Source organism: Rhinoraja longicauda, chromosome 11 (genome assembly GCF_053455715.1).
Source record: "Rhinoraja longicauda isolate Sanriku21f chromosome 11, sRhiLon1.1, whole genome shotgun sequence".
Taxonomy (NCBI): Eukaryota; Metazoa; Chordata; class Chondrichthyes; order Rajiformes; family Arhynchobatidae; genus Rhinoraja; species Rhinoraja longicauda.
Genome location: NC_135963.1, coordinates 1,309,111 through 1,335,933, shown reverse-complemented (window position 1 = coordinate 1,335,933; position 26,823 = coordinate 1,309,111). Strand labels below are relative to the sequence as shown.

The 26,823-nt window shown below is 42.3% G+C and overlaps 1 protein-coding gene across 1 annotated transcript in view; it reads right to left on the bottom strand.

Moving 5' to 3' along the window:
• The window catches only part of syde2 (synapse defective 1, Rho GTPase, homolog 2 (C. elegans)), a 97,144-nt gene that overhangs the window by 42,847 nt on the left and 27,474 nt on the right, over window positions 1–26,823 (bottom strand). The window contains exon 4 of the mRNA XM_078408109.1: window positions 12,843–12,969. Coding sequence (XP_078264235.1) covers window positions 12,843–12,969 — 127 coding nt within the window. The remainder of the gene's footprint in view (window positions 1–12,842; window positions 12,970–26,823) is intronic.

Below are 26,823 nucleotides of genomic sequence, written 5' to 3'. Positions count from 1 at the left end.
CTTCGACAAGGTCCCACATAGGAGATTAGTGGGCAAAATTAGGGCACATGGTATTGGGGGTAGGGTACTGACATGGATAGAAAATTGGTTGACAGACAGAAAGCAAAGAGTGGGGATAAATGGGTCCCTTTCGGAATGGCAGGCAGTGACCAGTGGGGTACCGCAAGGTTCGGTGCTGGGACCCCAGCTATTTACGATATACATTAATGACTTAGACGAAGGGATTAAAAGTACCATTAGCAAATTTGCAGATGATACTAAGTTGGGGGGTAGTGTGAATTGTGAGGAAGATGCAATAAGGCTGCAGGGTGACTTGGACAGGTTGTGTGAGTGGGCGGATACATGGCAGATGCAGTTTAATGTAGGTAAGTGTGAGGTTATTCACTTTGGAAGTAAGAATAGAAAGGCAGATTATTATCTGAATGGTGTCAAGTTAGGAGGAGGGGGAGTTCAACGAGATCTGGGTGTCCTAGTGCATCAGTCAATGAAAGGAAGCATGCAGGTTCAGCAGGCAGTGAAGAAAGCCAATGGAATGTTGGCCTTCGTAACAAGAGGAGTTGAGTATAGGAGCAAAGAGGTCCTTCTACAGTTGTACCGGGCCCTGGTGAGACCGCACCTGGAGTACTGTGTGCAGTTTTGGTCTCCAAATTTGAGGAAGGATATTCTTGCTATGGAGGGCGTGCAGCGTAGGTTCACTAGGTTAATTCCCGGAATGGCGGGACTGTCGTATGTTGAAAGGCTGGAGCGATTGGGCTTGTATACACTGGAATTTAGAAGGATGAGGGGGGATCTTATTGAAACATATAAGATAATTAGGGGATTGGACACATTAGAGGCAGATAACATGTTCCCAATGTTGGGGGAGTCCAGAACAAGGGGCCACAGTTTGAGAATAAGGGGTAGGCCATTTAGAACGGAGATGAGGAAGAACTTTTTCAGTCAGAGGGTGGTGAAGGTGTGGAATTCTCTGCCTCAGAAGGCAGTGGAGGCCAGTTCGTTGGATGCTTTCAAGAGAGAGCTGGATAGAGCTCTTAAGGATAGCGGAGTGAGGGGGTATGGGGAGAAGGCAGGAACGGGGTACTGATTGAGAGTGATCAGCCATGATCGCATTGAATGCGGTGCTGGCTCGAAGGGCTGAATGGCCTACTCCTGCACCTATTGTCTATTGTCTATTGTCTATTGTCTATTATGGTGCCCTGAAATGGGGGAATATGTATAAACACAGCTGTAATTTCTACATGGTGAAACCAAAATGTATAAAAATGGCCTTTATTAAAATCTGACAATGTGCACTTTAACCACATGTGATTTTTTTCTATTACAAATCTCAAATTGTGGAATACAGAGGCAAATTAAAAAATGATGGGTCTTTGTCCCAAACATTATGGAGGGCACTGTGTTTAGACAGCAACTTAAACCCACAATCCATGTAATTGCTTGTCTCATTTTTCTTACTCACTGAACTGTTAAGTCTACACAGCTAACTCTGACATGCAGATTTACATTAATGAATGCAGGCAAGATGCAGAAACGCCACGACATGTCTGTTGGCAAAATCAACATTCGGGAGAAAACTGACGGGAGCCAGGCAACTTGATCACACGCAGGTGAACGCTACACCAATTGCTTTCTGGGTCAGGATTCTCTGCTTTACACCTATGTTTGGGTCATCGGAAATCTGTCAAATAAGCGACTTTCTGATTCCCACTTCACTCTGGAACACAGACTATAGTTTGAAAACACAATTGTTACAAGATGTTTAAAAATCACAATCTACTCAGTAAGTTTGAAGTGATAAATACCTCGTGAAATAGAATCTCGGCTGTCACAAATGTTGATATTTCTATTTCTTAATTAAATTAAATCATGGGCTTGCCAACTTAACAGGTGGATGTACTTGTACTATACAATCAATCTGCAGAAGATTTTAAGAAGATCCTGATCTCTTTCACAGATTGCTATCACTTTGGCCAACATGGCGGCACGGTAGCGCAGCGGTAGAGTTGCTGCTTTACAGCGAATGCAGCGCCGGAGACTCAGGTTCGATCCTGACTACGGGTGCTGCACTGTAAGGAGTTTGTACGTTCTCCCCGTGACCTGCGTGGGTTTTCTCCGAGATCTTCGGTTTCCTCCCACACTCCAAAGACGTACAGGTATGTAGGTTAATTGGCTGGGTAAATGTAAAAATTGTCCCTAGTGGGTGTAGGACAGTGTTAGTGTGCGGGGATCGCTGGGCGGCACGGACTTGGTGGGCCGAAAAGGCCTGTTTCCGGCTGTATATATATGATATGATATGATATGAACTCACTGTAAATTATTGGTTGAAGCTAGTTATCCCATTAAGCAAGGACAAATCATTGGCATGTTTTCCATTTGCTGCTTCATGATACTACATACAAAATTAAGTCAAAATACTGCAGCATTGTGATGCTGAAACATAAACCGCAGCTAATTGCACATGAACATGCCATTTAATCCTTCAACCCTGCACATCCATTGGTCTGTTTTCCTAGCAGATGTTTACAAGCAAGCTTTTAATTTAAATCTACTTATCCCACGTCTTGACAGTCTTGTTATCTTACACTACAGTTTGTGGATATTCATGGGTTGTAACCTGCTCAGTCTATTCTTTACAAACCTGCCTCGGTTTCCCATTAGATTGGAATTCTCTAGACCTAGGTTTACTATTGTCATGGGTACCGAGGTGCAGTGAAAAGCTTTGTTTTGCGAGCTATCCAATAACAGATCAGATAATACTATACATAATACAATCAAGTCAAACTTAAGTACACTAGATACAGCAAATGGAAAGATACAGAGTGCAGAATATAGTTCTTATCATTGTAGCCCATCAGTTCCAGAGACAGAGTCCAATGTCTGCAATGGGGTAGAGGTGAATCGGACAGTACCCTAGCTCAAGGAAGGAACGCTCGGAAGTCTGAAAACAGAGGGGAAGAAGCTGTGCCAGATAGTTGTGGAGGTTTGGACAGTGTTTCATCAAAATATAGACCCTTATCGGCAGTCAAACATGATAAGAATTTAGTCATTTGACCCTTTGCATTTGCTCAACCTGGGCAGTAAGGAAACCAAGTGATATGGGGACAATGCTGGAAAATGACAGAGGTTAGAAGATCAGTCATGATCTTGAAGGGTGGAGCAAATGCATAGAGTCAATTGACCACATTCTACTATCTTATATTCATCTGTTTGACTGCCACATATTCACAATTTTGTAATTGACAGACTCCTTCACCCCAAGTGTGTGAAGGAGAGATATCGGAGGTCCTTCCTTCCCGCTGCTGTGAAGCTGCACAACCAGCACTACTCCCAGCAGACCAGTCAACAGACCAGTCAACTGTAACAGTAAAGAAAAAAACCCAGTAAATGATGACAATTATCCTTATTATTATTTTTATTCATAATGAATGTCTCTTGCTATCCACTTTGCTGCTGTAACACTGCAAATTTCCCCGGTGTGGGACAAATAAAGGAATATATTGATGTGGCATTGCTTAAAACGTTACATTTCCTCTATCAGTCAGGTAAAATGTTATTACTATTAATTAAAAGGTGAACATAGTGTCAGTGATTTCTGTCATGCCAAGCAAGATAAAGTTCCGACTACTCCACTCTATGTGCCTCACTCACAGAACTGCTTTCCTAAATGGAACTGCTCATTTCCATTTCTAGCACCATTTTGTTCTAAACAAAGTTTTTGCTGAATTTCAGGCAGTTTTAAGAGGAATAATGTAGATGCTGGTTTACAGAAAAGGACACTAAGTGCTAGGGTTAGTCAGACATCTGAAACGTCGCCTATCCATGGTCCCCAGAGATGTGGCCTGACCCGCTGAGTTACTGTGCGTCCTAGCACTCTGTGTTCTAGTTTTAAGAGGAATTTGAGTTTGGAATTTATGTGGATATGTGCACTCGTTAGATCAAATTAAAGAAATACAAATTAAAATAATTGCTGGACCACATTTTTTTTGCCATTTCTCTGGGAATAATTTTGATAAGTTGCCATTTCATTTATCACGAACTGTTTATTACAGGTTAGGCTGTTTTTACAGGGGACATATCAGCTCAGAGCCTTGTACACATTTTTCCAATTCATGCCAAGATGCATTTTTATTGCGATAGATGCGATAGATGTAAGCACCATCTAAATAAAAATTAAGGTAGAGAATATAAACAAATGCCAGAGCAATTAAAAGCGATTAATAGAACGAGGAGCAAATGCTACTTATGTAAAAATCAGAGTTCAGATTCTGATTTGTTTTTTCCCAAGCCCGAATGCTAAAGCAATAAATAAACAAATGTCAGGAATTTCACATTTATTTTAAAATTACTGTGCACAGGCCAATGGCAGTCTAGAATCTCTCTTAATGCCTATAAATCTGTGCCACAGTTGTCGGTTTTAAGCAGAGCAGCTTACGCAGTTAATGGACAAACAGAGAAGAAAATTGTAAACAAGCATCAGCAGTTCCTTGTTTAAATCAAAGGTAGACACAAAATGCTGGAGTAACTCAGCAGACAGGCAGCATCTCTGGAGAGAAGGAACGGGTGACATTTCGGGTCGAGGCTGGGTCTGAAGAAGGGTCGACCCAAAACATCACCCATTCCTTCTCTCCAGAGATGCTGCCTGTCCCGCTGAGTTACTCCAGCATTTTGTGTCTATCTGCATTTCCTTGTGTCTTCATCTGAAGAAAGATGTGATCTGAGGAAAGACATTCTAGCCTTAGAGGGAGTACAGAGAAGGTTCACCAGATTGATCCCTGGGATGGCAGGACTTTCATATGAAGAAAGACTGGATAGACTAGGCTTATACTCGCTGGAATTTAGAAGACTGAGGGGGGATCTTATAGAAACATATAAAATTCTTAAGGGGTTGGAGAGGCTAGATGCGGGAAGATTGTTCCCGATGTTGGGGAAGTCCAGAACCAGGGGTCACAGCTTAAGGATAAGGGGGAAGTCTTTTAGGACCGAGATGAGAAAAAAATTTCTTCACACAGAGAGTGGTGAGTCTGTGGAATTCTCTGCCACAGAAGGTAGTTGAGGCCAGTTCATTGGCTATATTTAAGAGGGAGTTTGATGTGGCCCTTGTGGCTAAAGGGATCAGGGGGTATGGAGAGAAGGCAGGTACAGGTTACTGAGCTGGATGATCAGCCATGATCATATTGAATGGCGGTGCAGGCTCAAAAGGCCGAATGGCCTACTACTGCACCTATTTTCTATGTTTCTATGTAGCCTTTAACATTATTTGACTTGCTTCTTCCAGGCTAAATTGTGAAATGGCAAAAATGTTTTCAGCATTCAAAAATGTAAAGAAACAGCTCGGTTTTCAGAATCTGCCCAGAACAACAATAACCTTTTAGTCAGCAGCAATATTGCTGTCTGCTGGCATTCATTGATCCCTCTTGTGTTTAATGATATAGGTTCACATTCCAGGGTCACAGACTTTCAACTACCCCAGGGATCATTCATTTAAAAGGTCAATTACCTGAACTCTGCCCTGTCTGAGTGTACAAGTGGCGCCAAAATGTGCTGTTATGCATTTTTTCTTAACTGGATTTCATTATTGCTCCTGGAATGTCAAATAACCAATGTTATTTTTAAATAACTAGATGATGTACATGCAAGAAAGGTGACAAGGACAGAATCAACCCATCACTCACACATGTCACCCAGTCACACTAAAAAACACATGCACAGGGTGAAGACAAGTTCATCAGCAATCACAAAGCTTTTTCTGAATGCAATTGGCATAATATTGATAATAATTGCATTACACTGGAACGCTAATGTAGTGATATTTTCCAATCTTATAACTTCAGATGTACTATAAATGTACTATAAATACAGTCCATTAACCCAAGAAATACTAAAATTGTCAGCCAATAATTTTGTCCACTTTTTAGCTTCATTGAACCAATTAAACAAAGCTTTTATCGCAAAATCTTTTTAATAGAAACAGAATCATCTCAATGCTATTTCCTCCTGTTTGGCTGAAAATTTGACTCCACCTTTTGAAATTAACTGCATGAGTATTTGCTTCATGCAGTAGAAAATTTGATAGTCATCACTGAATTACAGAAGCCTATTCAGCCCATCTAATCCATACTGGGATGACTAACCCAGATGGTCCTGCTCCCTATGCACCCTGCAAATTCTCTCTACAGATACAAATTTAGCTTTTTTTAAACAAAAAGGTACAATTGAATCTGCCTTCACCTGACATTGCCGTCCAACCGTGACCAGTGCATAAGAAAAATACTCATATCACTTTTGATAATCACCTTCTGTCCATGTCTTATGAATGGCAACACAGTTTCTCTCTAGGTACTTAGTCCATGACCTTTCATGATCTGAAATAACAACAAAATTTCCACTTCACTGAAGTTCATCAACCCTGGAATCATAAAACTAAAACTAATTTTGGAAATTCTCCTCTGCAGATATTCCAAAGCTTCTAGACCTTTGCTAAAAAAGGTCCCAAACCTCAGTTGGAAACAATACTTCAGTTGTGGGTGAACCAACATTTAACACCAGCTCATCACTACTTCCTTTCCCTTGCGCTCTGGTGTTATAAAGCAGTGTTTATTATTGTCACTTGCAAGGAGAGATCCAGGCAACTCTAATCACACTATACCTGCACAATTACACCATACACAAGCACAATAGGTAGTGTAGAGGGAAAAATACCAGAGTGCAGAATATAGTGTTACATTATAATAGTGTTACAGTTATGGAGAAAGTGCACATACAAAAAAAGGTTTGCAATGAGGTATGTAGGGAGATCGAGACTGTAGCCTAGCTTAGGGGAGGACCCTTCAATGTCTCATAACAGTGGGGAATAATCTGTTCCTGAATCTGATGGTTCATGCAGTCAAGCTTTTGTATCTTCTGCCGGACAGGAGAGGGGATAAGAAGGAATGGCCGGTGTGAAGATGGTTCTGTCTGTGTGATGGATGGTGCAACATCCACAATTCTCTGCAATTTCTTGTGGTTTTGGGCAGAGCTGTTGCCAAACCAAACTGCAAACTGTGCAGATAGACTCCCAGATCAGTTCTCGTACCCATTTAATATGTGCCCTCTCGTTTACATTGCCTCTTCTCAATCCTCACACAGAAATACAACAGTTTACACTTCCCAGCATTAGAGTTCATCTGCCTGCATTAAAACCAGCCTGTCTTTATCTCCAGGAAATATACTACCGCGATCCGACATCTTGAGCTTTGTGTCAACAACATACTTGGAAACTGTGCTTTGTGCACAGCTGCTCAGAGCATTACCATACATTAATGGAAACAGTAGCTAGAGTAACCGACCCCTGGGGAACTCTACTGTACACTTCCTAAGGCAGCCAAGAAACAACTTTCACTAATATGATCTGCATCCACCTTATTCAGAGAAGTCAGGGCAGTACAGTGGCGCAGTGGTAGAGCTGCTGCCTCACAGCACCAGAGACCCGGGTTCGATCCTGATTACGGGTGCTGTCTGTATGAAGTTTGTACGTTCACCCCATGACCACGTGGGTTTTCTCAGGGTGCTTCGGTTTCCTCCCACACTCCAAAGATGCACAAGTTTGTAGGTTAATTGGCTTTGGTAAAAATTGTAAATTGTCCCTAGTGTGCAGGATAGCATTAGAGTAAGGGGTAATCACTGGTCGGCGTGGTCTCGGTGGGCCAAAGGTCCTGTTTCCGCACTGTATCTCCAAAGTAAACTAAAGCAGGTTCCTGTTAGGGTAGAGTCATAGAGTAATGCAGTGTGGAAACAGGCCCTTCGGCCCAACTCGCCCACATAGGCCAACAATGTCCCAGCTACACTAGTCCCACTTGCCTGCGATTGGGCCATATCCCTCCAAACCTGTCCTATCCATGTACCTGTCTAACTGTTTCTTAAATGATGGTATAGTCCCAGCCTCAACTACCTCCTCTGGCAGCTTGTTCCATACACCCACCACCCTTTGAGTGAAAAGGTTACCCCTCGGATTCCTATTAAATCTTTTCCTCTTCACCTTGAACCTATGTCCTCTGGTCCTCGATTTCCATACTCTGGGCAAAAGACTGCATCTACCCGATCTATTCCTCTCATGATCTTATATTGCTTGTTATTGGCAAACAGTTGTGTAATGACACGAATAAAAAAAAAGATCTTATACACCTCTATAAGATCACCCCTTATCCTGCTGCGCTCAATGGAATAGAGACCCAGCCTGCTCAACCTCTCCCTATAGCTCACACCCTCTAGTCCTGGCAACATCCTCGTAAATCTTTTCTGAACCCTTTGATGCTTGAGAATATCTATCCTATAACATGAACTGAACACAATATTCTAAATGCAGTCTCATCAACGTCTTACACAATCTCACCAATGTCTTATAAGGGCAAGCTGGCAGGATTGGGGAAGCCTGGTTGACAAAAGATGTGTACAGTTTTGGTCTCCTAATCTGAGGAAAGACATTCTAGCCTTAGAGGGAGTACAGAGAAGGTTCACCAGATTGATCCCTGGGATGGCAGGACTTTCATATGAAGAAAGACTGGATAGACTAGGCTTATACTCGCTGGAATTTAGAAGACTGAGGGGGGATCTTATAGAAACATATAAAATTCTTAAGGGGTTGGAGAGGCTAGATGCGGGAAGATTGTTCCCGATGTTGGGGAAGTCCAGAACCAGGGGTCACAGCTTAAGGATAAGGGGGAAGTCTTTTAGGACCGAGATGAGAAAACATTTCTTCACACAGAGAGTGGTGAGTCTGTGGAATTCTCTGCCACAAAAGGTAGTTGAGGCCAGTTCATTGGCTATATTTAAGAGGGAGTTAGATGTGGCCCTTGTGGCTAAAGGGATCATGGGGTATGGAGAGAAGGCAGGTACAGGTTACTGAGCTGGATGATCAGCCATGATCATATTGAATGGTGGTGCAGGCTCGAAGGGCCGAATGGCCTACTCCTGCACCTATTTTCTATGTTTCTATGTCATTAAGCTGGAAACTATGTAGCAGAGAAGTGAGGATGTTACTGGGGTGCAGGAGACCATTCAGTTCTTCGAGCCAGCACCGCCATTCATTGTGATCATGGCTGATCATCCACAATCAGTAACCTATGCCCAACATCTCCCCATATCCCTTGATTCCACTAGCCCCCAGAGCTCGATCTAACTCTTTCTTAAATTCATCCAGTGATTTGGCCTCCACTGCCCTCTGTGGCAGAGAATTCCACAAATTCACAACTCTCTGGGTGAAAAAGGTCCTTCTCACCTCAGTTTTAAATGGCCGCCCCTTTATTATTTAGTTATAAAGGAGAGGCTGGAAAGCCTGGGGCCTTTATCCTGGAGCAGGCAGGATGAAGAAAGACATGAAAGAGATGTACAAAATCATGAGGGATGTAGATAAGGTGAATCGTCAGTGCTTTCCCCAGATAGGGAAATCAAAAACGAGAAGGCATAGGTTTGTGAAAGATTTTTAAAAGGGAATTGAGGGTCAAGTTTTTCAGAGGGAGGTGGGTATTTACACCAATCAGCCAAAACATTATGATCTGATGAGCCAAAACATTATGCCCACCTGCCTAATATGCTGTTGGTCCTCCGTGTGCAGCCCCATACGCAGCAGGGTGCGATGCACTGTGTATTGTGACACATTCCTTCCGTGACCACCATTAACATTTTCTGTGACTTGTGCCACAGTCGACCTTCTGTCGGTTCGGAGCAGACGCGATAGCCTTCGTTGCCCTCGCGCATCGATGAGCCTTGGGCGCCCAACACCCTGTCGCCGGTTTGTGGTTTGTCCCTCCTCAGACCACTGTCGGTCGGTACTCACCACTGCTGACCGGGAGCACCCCACAAGCCTTGCCGTTTCAGAGATGCTCTGACCCGGTCGTCTGGCCATAACAATTTGGCCCTTGTCAACGTTGCTCAGGTCTTTATTCCTGCCCGTTTCTCCTGCATCCAACGCATCAACTTCAAGAACTGACTGTTCACTTGCTGCCTAATAGATCCCACCCCTTGACAGGTGCCATTGTAACAAGATAATCAATATTATTCACTTCACCTGTCAGTGGTCATAATGTTTTGGCTGATCGGTGTACAATGAGGTGCCAGAGGAGCTGTAGAGGTAGGTACAATTACAATGTTTAAAACTTGAACAGATATACAGATAGGAAAGGTTTAGAGGGATATGGGCCAAATGCAGGCAGATGGGACTAGCTGAGACAGTTTGGCAGGGACAAGGTTGAGTCGCAGGGCTCGTTTCTAAGCTGTATAACTATGACAGCTCTATGACACTAAAACCTATAAACTAGCATGTCTTTGGATGTAGGAGGAACATGAATCAGCTAGGGGAAACACACCAAAGTACAGGGAGAATACACTAACGCCACACAGACAATATCAGAGGGCAGGGCGGTGAGGATAAATCGGGCTGAATGGCCTCTTTCAGCACCCCTCTCAACCGGCATCTATCTGTGCCACATTTTCTCTTGAAGACAGTGCTGAGTAACTCAGTGGATCAGACAGCATCCCTGGAGAACATGGATGGGCGACATTTCAAGTTGGGACCCTTCTTCAGACTGATACGTGGTATTTCAGGTCAAGATCCTTCTACAGACTCAACATTACAGTAATTATGTTTTTCTCTGCAGCTATTTCCAGCAATGTGTGTGTTTCCTCTCAGATCTGCAGCAGATGGTACAATAATCCTACTTCTTTCAGACTAAAAGGTAATTGATATAAAAAACAATAGGTTGAACAATGAAACAAATTTGTGGTCACAATTATCACAGCATTAAAACAAATAAAATGCTGGAAGAAAAGATACAATTACGAAGAGCTCATTGCTTCATCATTGGTCTTTGCATTCAGTCATCTAAAGGCAAAAAAAAGCTTTGAGATGGTCAAGAAAGTTCCAGAGGAATGACCACACTTTTGCTCTGATTAAAAGGGATAATGTTTGACGTGCAAGTTGGGAACAAAGAAATAACAAAAGGAATGACAGAGAAACACAAGCCATGAATAGGACATTGAAGTCACGTCCCATGAGTCAGCATTGGAGATGGGATGTGCCGACACAATGATGGTCAACAATTCAATTGGTAATGATAACCTAGTTCATTATATTAGTTTAGTTGAGAGATACAGCGCGGAAACAGGCTCTTCGGTCCACTGAAGATAGACACAAAATGCTGGAGTAACATAGAACAGGCAGCATCTCTGGAGAGAATGGGTGACGTTTTGAGTCGAGGCCCTGTCCCGCTGAGTTACTCCAGCATTTTGTGTCTATCTTCGATTTAAACCAGCATCTGCAGTTCTTTCCTACACCTTTGGCCCATCGAGTCCGCGCCGACCAGCAATGCCCGCACATTAACACAAACCTACACACACTAGGGACAATTTACACTCATACCAAGTATACAAACCCAAGCCAATTAGCCTACAAACCTATACGTTTTGGAGTATGGGAGGAAACCGAAGATCTCGGAGAAACCCCACACGGTCACGGAGAGAATGTACAAACGCCATACAGACAGCACCCGTAGTAGGGATGGAACCCGGGTCTCAGGCTCTGCAAGCGCTGTAAGGCAGCAACTCCACCGCTGCACCACCATGCCGCACTTACTATTACTATTTGTAGTAATTCAAAGTAAAAGCTCATTTGGACCAGAGGCTTACTAAACCATACAAAGCCTGAGTGATTCAGTTAAAATGTCTCAATTCTGATTGACTCTGGGAAAGCATTAAACTTTACAACAGGTGAAATGGTGTTGAGGACAGATTTATCACTGGCGGTAGGACAAGCTGAAAGTGATGAATGATAAGTTCGAACACAAGATTAAGGGACACATACTAATTGATGATTTCAGGAGTGCATTAACATCGGTTCAGTAAAACAAGACCAATACTGTCCTAAGTTGTTGCAGAGATACAGCGCGGAATGGTACAATAATCCATTGCATTGTATCACAGCCCACCGAGTCCGCACCGACCAGCGATACCCGCACACTCACACATTACCCTTCACACACGAGGGACAATTTACATTTATACCAATCCAATTAACCTACAAACCTATACGTCTTTGGCGTGTGGGAGGAAACCAAATATCCCAGTGAAAACCCACGCAGGTCACGGGGAGAATGTATAAACTCTGTACAGACAGCGCCCGCAGTCAGGATTGAACCCGGGTCTGGCGCTGTGAGGCAGTAGTCCTACCGCTGCACCACTGTGCCGCCCTTGGTGTACTTGGTGATTAGATTAATAAAAAAATAATAATCCCTAAGATTGTAATATTCCATTGTTGCTCCCTTGTAAATGGCTTGAAATATGTTTGTATTTTTTATTTTGTAAATATTGAAACACAGAGAGCACTTGGGAAGTTGAATAGATTTTTCTATCTAGATTTAAATATATAATGCAATAACAAAGCACCAAAACATACCATCCTCGTATCTTGTTTGTGGTCATGGATTTTCCCGTCTACACCTACAGTGCCCTCCATAATGTTTGGGGCAAAGACCCATCATTTATTTATTTGCCTCTGTGCTCCACAATTTGAGATATTATGTCCCAAACATTATGGTGCCCTGAAATGGGGGGACTATGTATAAATACTGCTGTAATTTCTACATGGTGAAACCAAAATGTATAAAAATGGTCTTTATTAAAATCTGACAATGTGCACTTTAACAATGTGATTTTTTTCTATTACAAATCTCAAATTGTGGAGTACAGAGGCAAATAAATAAATGATGGGTCTTTGTCCCAAACATTATGGAGGTCACTGTATAACTATCGAGTGTCCCATCACCAGAGACACTATAAAAGCCACAGTAAGCACAAACCAGCATTACATTTACCTGTAATGACATTGATATCCGGATACAGGTTTTCGGATAAGCCAACAGCCTTGCTGTCACGCTCAAAGGCTTCTCTAAGCTCTTTCTTAACAGCAGCAGAGCCACAAAGCCGATACAAGCCCACAACCTAGAAGAGGAAGCACAAGATGTAGTCACAGATTTGTCTTCAAAAACACAGTTTCAAATACTTCTGCTGGACCAGTAAAGTAAAAGAAAGGTTTTAACAGTCATGTGCAACAACACTTTTTTTTTAAAGTGAGGAAGGTAAAGGGATTACAAAAATCCAATGGTCATTGGGTCCTTGCTTCCACTCTGCCTTTCTATCGGATTATGGGCAACTTTTACCTTAGTTGCATTTTTCTGCAGAAAACTATGCTCCTGGATTATTTTACCATCCAAACTCATCAATCTGAATATACTCGGCAACTGAGCCAGCACAGCCCTCTTGGGGAGAGAATTCCAAACATTCCGTGTCCACTGGGTAAGGAACATTATTTTCATTTGTCCTGCGTGCTAACTGCTCAGTTTGAGACTGTGACCCCTGATCCTGAACATCAGTCAGGTGAAACGTGATCTACCCTGTCAAACTCTAAGAATTTTCAATGTTTCATTGAGAGCATCTCTCATTCTTCTAAAGTCTAGAAACAACAGAACCAAACTGTTTATGCTCTCTCCACCGAACCATCTGCACAAATCAATCTAGAGATTATTTAGATTCATAGAGTGATACAGCGTGGAAACAGGCCCTTCGGCCCAACTTGCCCACACCAGCCAACATGTCCCATCTACAGTAGTCCCACCCGCCCGACTTTGGTCCATATCCCTCCAAATCTGTGCGATCCATGTAGCTGTCTAGCTGTTTCTTAAACGTTGGGATAGTCCCAGCCTCAACTACCTCCTCTGGCAGCCCTTTCCCTACACCCGCCACCCTTTGTGTGAAAAATGTAATGCTCTCTATCGCATGTATATCCTTCTGTGATAAACCTATGTTGACTTGGTTGAGCAGAAAAGCTTGCACTGAGGTGCCAATATTTTAATTCCCACACTGAAACATAAAATAAGGTATGCTTAGTTAAAAAAGGCAACTCTTCCAAGACAAGAAATGTCCTTTCCACCCACATATGAAACTACTCATTATAGTATTGCCCTGCTGTAGCCATTATCAAGCCAAGTGGTGTGAAAAATACAATCTAGCTTCCCTCTGTCGCTACCGCTGGGACACCACTGCTCTGCATGTCTGGACTTCATAAGAATAATCTACAACCACATCACCTTCTACAAGTTCCAGCCTCTCTTCCTGGAAATAAACAGACCATTCCTTTACAATTCTCTCTCCATACTCTCTTGCGAATCAAGAAATATGCTGGAAAGCGGCCAAGTGTTCTGCTAAAATCAAAAATGAGGGAAAGCAAAAAGTACAGGAATTCAGGGGTCATCCAAAATTTCTCTTCTACTCTACTTGGATCTTGTACAAGCAAGCACTGCTCCAGAGGTCTTGCCAATTGGCATTTAAGGCTATTGTGACCTTGAACATACATACGGGTGTCGTTTCTAGCATACAACACAATGTTCCAAAATTTACAAAAGGACATCATTTTCTTCAGACACAATTAGCAAAATACACAATTAACTAAAGTACTGCCACAACTGGCAAGCAGCTGCATGGAACTCCAACAAAATTTATGCTTTAAGTAGTTCTGACATGAATTTATTGGATCTTGGCCAAAATCCAACTTGTATGCTGAAATAATTTAGAATGTGTAGCCTCCACACACTTCCAGAAAAACATAATGCAGTTTATTTTGAACCGTTGGCTAAAGTAGCTTCAAATGACCGGTTTCCTCCCACATGCGGGTTTGTAAGTTAATTGGCCCCTTTAAATTGCTCCTAGTGTGTTGAGAATAGGAAAGTGGGATAACAGACTAGCGTGAACGAGTGATGGATGTGGATTATATGGGCTGAGGAGCCTGTTTCCATGCTGTCTCTCGAAACTAAACTCTGACAAATCAAACTGACCGTCCATCTCTTTCCTGCCATTTGCGATATTGACAAAGCAATGGAGCTTTAAACACAGAAGGGGAGCAAACTCATGTGAAGACGTGGAATTTTACATCTATGGAATTTTTCATCCACTATTGTGTAGATGCCAATGTCGATAATGCTGCCGTGAAATTTCTTGTGCTCTCTTTCCAAGTAAGAAATGAGAAGCATTGTATAAACAAGTTTGGAAGCATTAGTAGAAAATATATTGTCGGGTTACATCACAGCTTGGTTTGGGAACAGCTCAGCCCAAGACGGCTAGAAATTGCAGATTGTAGATGTAGCCTAATCCATCGCATAGACTAGACTTCCCATCATTGACTCCATCTACATTTCACACTACCTCAGAAAAGCAGCCAACATGACAAGAGACTTGTCCCACCCTGGTCATTCATTCTTCTTCCGTCCGGCTGAAGATACAGAAGCTTGAAAGTGCGCATCACCCGTCTAGGGAACAGCTTCTTCCCCTCTGTCATCAGGCTTCTGAATGATCCTTCCATAAGCTAGGGGACTGTGATTCACCGCATTGAGGATGTTTGTCTAACTGATGTGCTACACTTGTTTAGTTTAGTTTATTGTCACGTGTATCGAGGTACAGTGAAAAGCTTTTGTTGCGTGCTATCCACTTGTATCTTCTCCTTTGTTCTATCTATTATACTTGAGTTTGACTTGATTGCATTTCTGTATGGTATATCTGATCTGTTTGCATAGCATGCAATACAAAGTTTTTCACTGTACTTCAGTACATAAACCTAAATCTAAACTACATCTTTGGTTCAATCCTAAATCAGAGTTCTCTCTCTAAAAAATATTTTCAAGGATTTGAGTTCACTCCCACCACTACTTTATCCTTTAAATCAATATGGAAGCCCATTAAAAAGCTGCCATATTGAACTAAGTGCTATAACGTTACAAAATGAGTGTTGGAAAGAACTGCAGATGCTGGTTTAAATCGAAGGTGGACACAAAATGCTGGAGTAACTTAGCAGGACAGGCAGTCTGAAGAAGGGTCTCGACCCAAAACGTCACCCATTCCTTCTCTCCAGAGATGCTGCCTGTCCCGCTGAGTTACTCCAGCATGTTTTCTACAAAATGAATGTTGTCAGATTATAAACTGTCAATCACACTTCAATACTTACACTGACTGTTATTTTGCTGACACTAAAGCAACAACCTTAGTGAACAGTGAAAGAGTAAAGACTCAGACTAACAACCCAGACAATATTAGATCAAATCTCACCAGGGTAATTTAGGAATTTAAACAGTTTTAAAAAAACAAGAAAACAAGAATTGGCAAGAGTGGTTCTGACATGAAGTTATTGGACGATGGCCAAAATCCAATTTGTATGCTGATACAATTTAGAAAGGTGTAGACTCCACACAATTCCAGATACATATCATACCCTTTATTTTGAACTGAAGTAGCATTAAACAACTCTTACAAATCTAACTGAATGTCCATGTCCATGTCTGCAGTATAGATAGTGCTATAAACAATGGTACTTTAAATGCAGAACATGGGCATGGTTGAGAGGAATAGCATAGATGCATTTTTGGAACAAAATGAGTACACAGGATGGAAAAATAGAAAGATATGCCTGGAATAGAAGGCAGCTCATTTGGAGGATAATCAACAATGTAATCAGTTTTTATGCTATGGATTTCTGTGCCAGGAACAATCATGTCCCAAGGGGAAATTAAATGGAACTTTACTTTTGGAGTCATTATTATTGATTGGCTAAATTAGCTTTTTATGACGTTTAGGTGCCTGGTGAATTATGACATTGAAACTGGCAGAATTTAATTATAACAGTTTTTCATAATATGTATGATTACTATTGCCTTTCATGACCGTTGTATATTGCTAAGGCTAGCTTTTCCTCACCACTACCTGCCCACCTTCCGTTTGAAGGGTTTATTTCTAATACACAAAAAAGATATTGTTCATGATTTTTTAGAACATTGAATATAGAAAAGTACAGCACATGAACAGGCCAGGCCCTCCGGCCCACAGTGTCTGCTGAACATGATGCCAAGATAAACTAATCTCCTCTGCCTGCACGTGATCCATATCTCCACATTCCCTGCATATCAAAGTGCCTATCTAAAAGCCTCTTAAACGTCACTATTGAATCTGCCTCCACCACCACCCCTGGCATCGGGTCCCAGGCACGCATTATCTCTGTATAACAATTTACCCCGCACATCTCCTTTAAACTTTTCTAATTTTCAAAGCTGTACGGTCTAGACATTGATATTTCCAGAGGTCTAGACTTTGATATTTCCACCCTGGACATAAGGTTCTGACTGTCTACCCTATCTATGCCTCCCATAATTTTACACACCTCTATCTGGTCTCCCCTCCAATGCTCTAGAGAAAATAATGCAATTCTGTCCAACCTCTCCTCCTAGCTAGTCCTCCTTCTCCAGGCAGCAATCTGGCAAACCTCTTCTGCACCTTCTCCAAAGCCTCCACGTCCTTCCTGTACTGGGATGACCAGACATGCACGCAATACTCCAAATGTGGCCTAACTAAAGTCTTAGAGCTTCAATTTTGTTTTATCTTATTGGGTGTTAGGTAGATAAATTATGGTATCAGAAGGTAGAACTTGAGGATCGAAGTCCATGTTGTACTGTACCATGGCAAGTTGGACAAAGGCACTGAAACAAGACGTCTGTTTATGTTTGTTCAAGCCAGGACAATTACATGCGATATAATACAGTTGCTTAACACTTTAACTCCCCCTCCCATTCCCACACGGACCTTTCTGTCCTGGGTCTCCTCCATTGTCAGAGTGAGGCCCAGCGCAAATTGGAGGAACAGCACCTCATAGTTCGTTTGGGCAGCTTACACCCCAGCGGTATGAATATTGACTTCTCTAACTTCAAGTAGCCCTTGCTTTCTCTCTCTCCATTCTCTTCGCCTTCCCAGTTCTCCGATCGGACTTACTGTCTCTGACTGCATTTTATCTGTTTGCTTTGTTATTACCTTCTCCTAACTAACAATGATCTCCCGGTGGCTCTGCACTTCAACTCCCCCTCTCATTCCCAATCTGACCTTTCTGTCCTGAGCCTCCTCCATTGTCAGTGAGGCCCAGCGCAAATTGGAGGAACAGCACGTCATATTTCGCTTGGGCAGTTCATACCCCAGCGGTATGAACATTAACTTCTCTAACTTCAGATAGTCCCTGCTTTCTCTCTCTATCCCCTCCCCCTTCCCTGACATCAGTCTGAAGAAGGGTATCGACCCGAAACGTCACCCATTCCTCCTTCTCTCCAGAGATGCTGCTTGACCCGCTGAGTTACTCCAACATTTTGTGTCTACCTTCAATTTAAACCAGCGTCTGCAGTTTTTTTCGCTATGATCTATTCTACATTTTCCTTGATCTCCATCCCTTTGTCCTGTTTTCACACCTTACACTTCCTTATCTATACATTTCCTTAGCAATGTACCGCCCACTCCCCTGTCATCAGTCTGAAGAAGGGTCTCGACTCGAAACATCACCCATTCCTTCTATCCAGAGATGCTGCCTGTCCCACTGAGTTACTCCAGCATTTTGTGTCTATCTTCGATTTAAACCAGCATCTGCAGTTCCTTCCTACGCAATTGCCTGTAACAGTGCATCAAGAACACTCCTAACAATGAAAGTTGGAAATTCAATAAAATTAATACAAATGCCAAGTGAATTCAGTAGTGAGAAAATAAATCTTTGCTGTTGTGAGAAATATTTAAATAGCTGTAATGAATGACTCAAATGTTACAGGTGTGCAAAAAAAACCTTTAACTGCAATATTAATTACCAGGCTGGAAAGATGATGCACATATTTCACTTTCATTTCTCTTCTGAGGGAATTAAAAATCACATTTTTGATGGAATCGGTAATAAAACAACCAGTCACCACATCTGCCATTACTGGAACTAGTTTTGAGCAATATTCAGGCCTATGTGCCTCCGCTCAGGCCAATGTCATTCTAATTAGGGTACGTCAATGTGGGAAGCAACAAGAAAAGGATGTATTGATGTGCAGCCAATCAAGTCAGTGATCACATTTGGCTGCCCGCCACAGCTAATCCACACGGTCTTCCTTCCCAATGTATCCCAGAATCTTCAACATTAACAAGACTAGATAAACAGGAGATCCAAATGGTCAGCTCAGCTTTCTTCTATGTGGCTGCTGAACTTTCAACTTTCCAAAATAGCCTCCTAAATTAAATCACAATTTTTCTATTATGTTTGCCAACGGCCAGCTTCCAATTGTTGGATCAGCACTAGATCACACAACTTTGCATCTTTCAATGAGTTGGTGACCAAGCGATGTGTACATCTTGTTCCTCTCCAAACACTTACATGGAATCTGCAACAATATATGAATAATTATAAACTCTATTTGCTGTAAAGACGAGACCTCGCATGTTGTCTAAGCAGAGAAATGAAAGACTAGAGTTGAGCGCGCACCTCATCACAACCATTGTTATAAAGAATTCCCTTCTCTTCTCAAATTCCCAAACTTGGAACATTTACTTTAGGTCCTTAGATAGCCTGACAGAGTCCAATACGTTGCAGGTGCTGGCACTGATGCTGATGCTGCTGGTTGGGGTTTTTGTGGGCTAGGAGGGGAAGTTGTGACATCTATTTTCAGAAATGCTGTTCACATGGTGTAGACTGGGCATGGGGCAGAGTAAATATCCAGTCAGTTTAATGACAAGGACCTTGTGATTCCTAAGGAGAGCCTTTTTCTTGCACTTTGGAGCTGCAAGAGGCTCTACTGGGATAAAATATTTGATTTTGGTCAAACTCACGTGGTGGCTCTGTGAACATTTAGCAGCCAGTTACTCTGCAATCATCCTCTTTACCGACTTGCTTGTTTTTCGAAAACACCCTGTTGGTTCACAGAACAAGGTTTTGGATGATAGAGTCATAGAGTGATACAGCGTGGAAACAAGCCCTTCGGCCCAACTTGCCCACTCCAACCAACATGTCCCATCTACACTACTTCCACCTGCCTGCATTTGACCCATATCCCTACCAACCCGTCCTATCTATGTACTTGTCTGTTTCTTAAACGTTGGGATAGTGCCACCAACTACCTTCTCTGGCAGCTTGTTCCATACACCCACTATCCTTTGTGTGAAAAGGTTAGCCCTCAGATTCCAATTAAATCTTTTCCCATTAACCTCAAACCTATGTCTTCTGGTCCTCGATTCACCTACTCTGGGCAAGAGACTTTGTGCATCTACCCAATCTATTCCTCTCATGATAATTCAGGGTGGGGGGGGGGGGGGGGGAGAAGAGAATGACCACTTGCAGAGCTTATATCAGAGACATTTTTTCTTAAAGTTCAGACTTTCCTGTAAATATTGATTTAGAAATTCTTCAAAATGACTTCTTTGTCATCAGTCGAGTGGACAATAAAGCAAAGTTGGCATTGCCCACAGAATTGAGAGATGGGTGAGAGGAGAGGTACATAAATGATTTTAACGTCAATGATGACAAGCTACTTGGAGCAATGCAGCATCTCCAGAACTGATATAATGATAACTGTGACCTCAAACCAAAAAACCTTGGAAATCACAAAACAACTACTTGTAATTCGCTTAATTTTAAACAGGACAACAATTGATGACTTGTTATAGCTTGGCAGCAATCCGAATAGAAACTGCACTGTTAACAAATGCTATCATTTGTATCTTCCTGCATGTGACTAAAAATATCGAATCTGGCATTGTATGCTTAAAATAAAAGATTGCTCGTGTGAATGCCCTCAGCTTGCAAAGTAAAAAACATAAAAGGGGAAAATTAATGAGGTGCATAGATAGTGTAAATAGAGTCTAAAACTAGAGCGCATAGGTTTAAGGAGAGAGGGAAGAAATTTAAAAGGAGATCTGAGGGGCAAGTTGTTCCATATAAATTGCAATGGTTATATGGAAAGAAGCATAAAAGGAAGTGGTGGATGCAGATACAATTACAGCATACAGAGGGATATGTGCCCAACACAGTGGGATTTGCATAAATAGGCATCACCGTAAGTGTAGCTGGGTTGGGGCAAAAGGTACATTTAGTTTAGTTTAGAGATACAGCGCATAAACAAGCCCTTCGGCCCATCGGGTCTGCCCCGACCAGCGATCCCCGCACACTAACACACCAAGGGATAATTTAACATTTATACCAAGCCAATTAACCCACAAACCTGTACGTCTTTGGTGTGGGAGGAAACCGAAAATCTTGAGGTGACAGGGAGAACGTACAAACTCCGTACAGACAAGCACCTGTAGACAGGATCCGGGACTCTGGCGCTGTAAGGCATTAGGACTACCGTTGCGTCACTGTGCCGAAAGTTGTTTTGCCATATTTCTGTGCAACTCTATGAGTCTATGCAAGAGATGTGACTATATCTGAGATGCTGAATCTTGTCCTATCTTCCTGAAATAACATTGATGATTTAAGAATAACGTTTTTGACCTGAGAGACTACTCAAAGCAAATGTTCAACACATTTACGTCAATGAATTCAGAGATCAACTCTTCTTCAGCACGTAAATTGTTGCCATTTCGCAGCTCGGGCCATCTGACTAACTTCATGTAGCAAACTTTGGATGTTCACAATAAAGGAATGAAGACAAGGAGCCAAAAAAAAGGCCAAGTGAGGAGAGCCCAGAGACACTTCCACTGACTGAAGAAGCAGCCCAGACAATTTCAACCACATTTCTCACCTTTTCCTAAAAGCGCAGCCAAAATACACGATTGAATTGAATCAATGCAAACAATTCCCAATTTTGTTTTTAGAAGTGTCTAAATTTAAGGCAGCTTAGAGGATAGTTTACTTTCTTCACATTCTTTACACTGATCAAAGATTGCTTTGACATTGATGCAACTATGCTTGTGATAAGTCATTAAACATGCTTGCCCTTCCTGCTAACACTAATTTGTATAGAAGCACAGAATATCCCAGAGTAACATCAATGCAAACAACAGTAAACACAAGCTAACTGATGTTGCTCCAGAGACACACAAATCCAATGCATTCACTAAGAAAATGGAACCATAATAGCATAACACACTAGATACAACATATTCAGAGATATCAAACGTGTTGCTCAATATTTCCTGGAAATAGCTCAGAAAAACATCTATTTGGTTGCAACCAATATTTGCATATTTAATGTAAATTGATGAGGTCAGGAGCAAACCAGAGCTGTTCCAGCATGTAATGCATTACAACACAACTTCAACTTGGTCAGCATGGAGTTGGGCCAAAATGCCTGTTTTCATGCAGCATAACGATAACCATGTACCTGCCCAAATGTATTTTAAACATTGTAATTGTACCCGTATTTACAGCTTCCTCTGGCAGTTCATTCTCATACCCACTGCGTGCGAACAAGCTGCCTCTCAGGTCCCTTTCAATCTTTCCCCTACCCTAAATCTATGCCCTCTTATTTTAGACTCCCCTACATTGGGCAAGACTTATCTACACCCTTCATGATTGTATTTTTCCTCTACAAGGTCACCCTCAACCTCCTACGATCCATGGAAAAAGCCCTACACTATCCAGTTTCTCTTTATAACTCAAGCCCTCCACTATCAATATAGTTTCCCAGAACACCAGAAAACACAGTGAGCGCAAATCTCTCACTATAGCTTAGGCCCTAAACATGGTGTTAAGCTGGAAAGGGTGCAGAGAAGGCTTTACGAGGATGTGGCCAGGACTCGAGGCCTGAGGTATAGGGGGAGGTTGGGCAGGCTAGGACTTCATTCCTTGGAGTGCAGGAGGATGAGGGGTGATCTTATAGAGGTGTATAAGATCATGAGGGAATTAGATGGGGTAGATGCACAAATACGTTTACCAAAATAGGGGAATCAAGAACCAAAGGACAAAGTGAACATGTGGAACACAGGGGGTAGTTGAGGCAGGTATTATCACAATGTTTAAAACACATTTAGACAGGTTCATGGATAGGACAGGTTTAGGAGGATATGGGTCAAACGCAAGCAGGCATGTTGGCCAGCAAAGGCAAGTTAAACATAGGAAATAGGTGCAGAGGAGGCCATTTGGCCCTTCAAGCCAGCACCGCCATTCATTGGGATCATGGCTGATTGTCTACAATCAGTAACCCGTGCCTGCCTTCTCCCCATATCCCTTGATTCCACTAGCCCTGAGAGCTCTATCTAACTCTCTTTTAAATTCATGCAGTGAATTGGCCTCCACTGCCTTCTGTAGCAGAGAATTCCACAAATTCACAACACACTGGGTGAAAAAGTTTTTTCTCACATCAGTTTTAAATGGCCTCCCCATTATTCTTAGACTGTGGTCCTTGGTTCTGGACTCCCCCAACATTGGGAACATTTTTCCCGCATCTAGCTTGTCCAGTCCTTTTATAATTTTATACGTTTCTATAAGATCCCCTCTCATCCTTCTAAATTCCAGTGAATACAAGCCCAGTATTCCCAATCTTTTCTCATATGACAGTCCCACCATCCCGGGGATTAACTTCATGAACCTACGCTGTACTGCCTCAATAGCAAGGATGTCCTTCCTCAAGTTGGGCCGAAGGGCCCGTTTCTACGCTGTATTCGTCTAAGTCCTGGCAACATCCTCAAATCTTCACTGCACTGTTCCCAGCTTAGTAACATCCTTCCTATAGCAGGGTAACCAAAACTGAACACAAGCAAATATGTTCTCAACAAAGTCTTGTACAAGGTCTAGTTCTAAAAGAGTGATTGAAGACTGGATTTATTCTCACTAGAATATAGGAGGCTGAGTTTATCACAGACATTATAGAGATTTAAAATCACAAAGGACATAAATAGGGCATCTAGAATTTTATTTCTGGGTCATGCAAGTTGAGAACCAGAGGGCACAGGTTAAGGTGAGTAGGGAGAAATGTAAATATCGGAAGGATGAGATCACATGGCCCTGCCCATCACAATCTAGAAGAAGCTGCCAGAGCAGGTGCTGGTGGCAGATACAATTTCAACATTTAAAAGGCATTTGGACAGGTACGGGTATAAAAGGCACAGAGATATGGGTCGTACAAAAGGCACAGAGAGATATGGGCCTAATGAAGTCAAATTGGATTAGCATAGACAATAGACAACAAGTGCAGGAGTAGATCATTCGGCCCTTCGAGCCAGCACCATCATTATGTGGAATTCTCTGCCACAGAAGGTAGTTGAGGCCAGTTCATTGGCTATATTTAAGAGGGAGTTAGATTTGGCCCTTGTGGCTAAAGGGATCAGGGGGTATGGAGAGAAGGCAGGTACAGGATACTGAGTTGGATGATCAACAATGATCATATTGAATGGTGGTGCAGGCTCGAAGGGCCGAATGGCCTACTCCTGCACCTACTTTCTATGTTTCAATGTGATCATGGCTGATCACTCTCAATTAGTACCCCGTTCCTGCCTTCTCCCCATACCCCCTGCCTCCGCTATCCTTAAGAGCACTATCTAGCTCTCTCCTGAATGCATTCAGTGAATTGGCCTCCACTGCCTTCTGAGGCAGTGAATTCCACAGATTTATAGACAATAGACAATAGGTGCAGGAGTAGGCCATTCAGCCCTTCGAGCCAGCACCGCCATTCAATGCGATCATGGCTGATTACTCTCAATCAGTACACCGTTCCTGCCTTCTCCCCATACCCCCTCACTCCGCTATCCTTAAGAGCTCTATCCAGCTCTCTCTTGAAAGCATCCAACGAACTGGCCTCCACTGCCTTCTGAGGCAGAGAATTCCACACCTTCACCACTCTCTGACTGAAAAAGTTCTTCCTCATCTCCGTTCTAAATGGCCTACCCCTTATTCTTAAACTGTGGCCCCTTGTTCTGGACTCCCCCAACATTGGGAACATGTTTCCTGCCTCTAATGTGTCCAATCCCCTAATTATCCTATATGTCTCAATAAGATCCCCCCTCATCCTTCTAAATTCCAGTGTATACAAGCCTAATTGCTCCAGCCTTTCAACATACGACAGTCCCGCCATTCCGGGACACACAGTACTCCAGGTGCGGTCTCACCAGGGCCCGGTACAACTGTAGAAGGACCTCTTTGCTCCTATACTCAACTCCTCTTGTTATGAAGGCCAACATTCCATTGGCTTTCTGAAAAAGTTTTTCCTCATCTCCGTTCTAAATGGCCTACCCCTTATTCTTAAACTGTGGCCCCTGGTTCTGGACTCCCCCAACATTGGGAACATGTTTCCTGCCTCTAATGTTGTGGTGAGTTGTCAGGGCTCATTTTCTGTGTTGCCCATTTCTATGATTCTGTTTTCCTGGGCTGGATAATAATGGTAAGTGTCAGGGAAATGTGAACCATAAGGTTACAGATTGTGGTTGTATATATTTCTGCTGATAAGCTGCGTTAAGCGCTGAAAAATGTGTGGTATTACAGCAGCTCAATGGTGCCATTTTTGGTCAAAGAAAATTAGGAGTACATATTCACAAAGTGGCAGGGCCAGTTGTCAAGGTCAAGCAAGCTTGCAGGATACTTGGATATACTGTATATAAAGGAGCACTGAATGTAAAACCAAACCAGTCACGCCATACATCTATGAATCACTCTTTAGTTAATAGCTGAAGTGTTATTCCAATGATATCATGGCTTTGAATGAAAGTTCAGGAAGTTGATCATAAATATGCAAAAGATGAGCAATTTTCAATTATGTGCAAAAATAATATCCACTTTCTCTTTAGAATAGCAAAAGTGAGATGGGGAAGAAAGCTTCATTTGTAGAACACCATTCATGGTCCCGGTAAATTACAAGCAATGAAATGTGCAAAAATGTATTTAAAATGCAAAGTTTAGATAGAAGCAATGAAAGTGCTTCCTTTTGCACATGGGTTAGCAAGAGAGGTCGTAGATTTAAATTACTTGTGTAGGAAGGAACTGCAGATGCTGGTTTAAACCGAAGATAGACACAAAATGCTGGTGTAACTCAGCGGGACAGGCACATCTCTGGAGAGGTCACCCATTCTTCTCTCTAGTGATGCTGCCTGTCCTACTGAGTTATTCCAGCATTTTGTTTCTATCTTCGATTTAAATTACATGTTAAGTGCGGAGGGCATAACATTTAACACATGTACACATCGTCTGGTTCTCTCACTAGTCTTCCTGTCTCCTACTACATCCTATCTTTGTCCCGGAGGTCTGAAGAAGGGTCTCGAACCGAAACGTCACCCATTCCTTCTCTCCAGAGATGCTGCCTGACCCGCTGAGTTACTGTAGCATTTTGTGTCTACCTATGACCCTAATGAACATCAGAGTGTAAATTTTATAGTTAAAAGATAAAGGGGTAGCCATTGAGATAAATAAATTCAAATTTCTTCTCAATGATGAATTCTGGAATTTTCTAACCCAGTGGTTCATTTGGAGAGGTTGAAAGAGTGGACAAGTACATAGCAGATGAAGTAACTGAATAAATGCAAGGTTATCCATTTTGACAGCAATAATTAATGTTAAATATTTCTTATTCACTTCTGAACTTTTCTGCTCCCAAAACATGAATTTCTCGCGTACATTTTCTGCTTTCAAAATATTCCAAAATATTCCAGCATGTGGTGCAGCGGTAGAGCTCCAGAGACCTGAGTTTGATCCCAACTATGGGTCCTATCTGTACGGAGTTTGTATGTTCTCCCCGTGACCTGTGTGGGTTTTCTTCGGGTGCTTCGGTTTTCTCCCACACTCCAAAAAACGTACAGATTTGTAGGCCAATTGGTTTGGTAAAATTGAAAATTGTCCCTAGTGTGTTTAGGATAATGTTAGTGTGCGGGGATCGCTGGTCGGCGTAGACTCGGTGGGCCGAAGGGCCTGGTTCTGCGCTGCATCTCTAAACTTAAATTAAACTAAATTCACAACAAATTGTAACAGTGATTATGCTTTAGTCACTAAGCAAGGAAAAAAGTGACTGACAGATTATACATAGCAAGGTCCCATAATTAAACAAT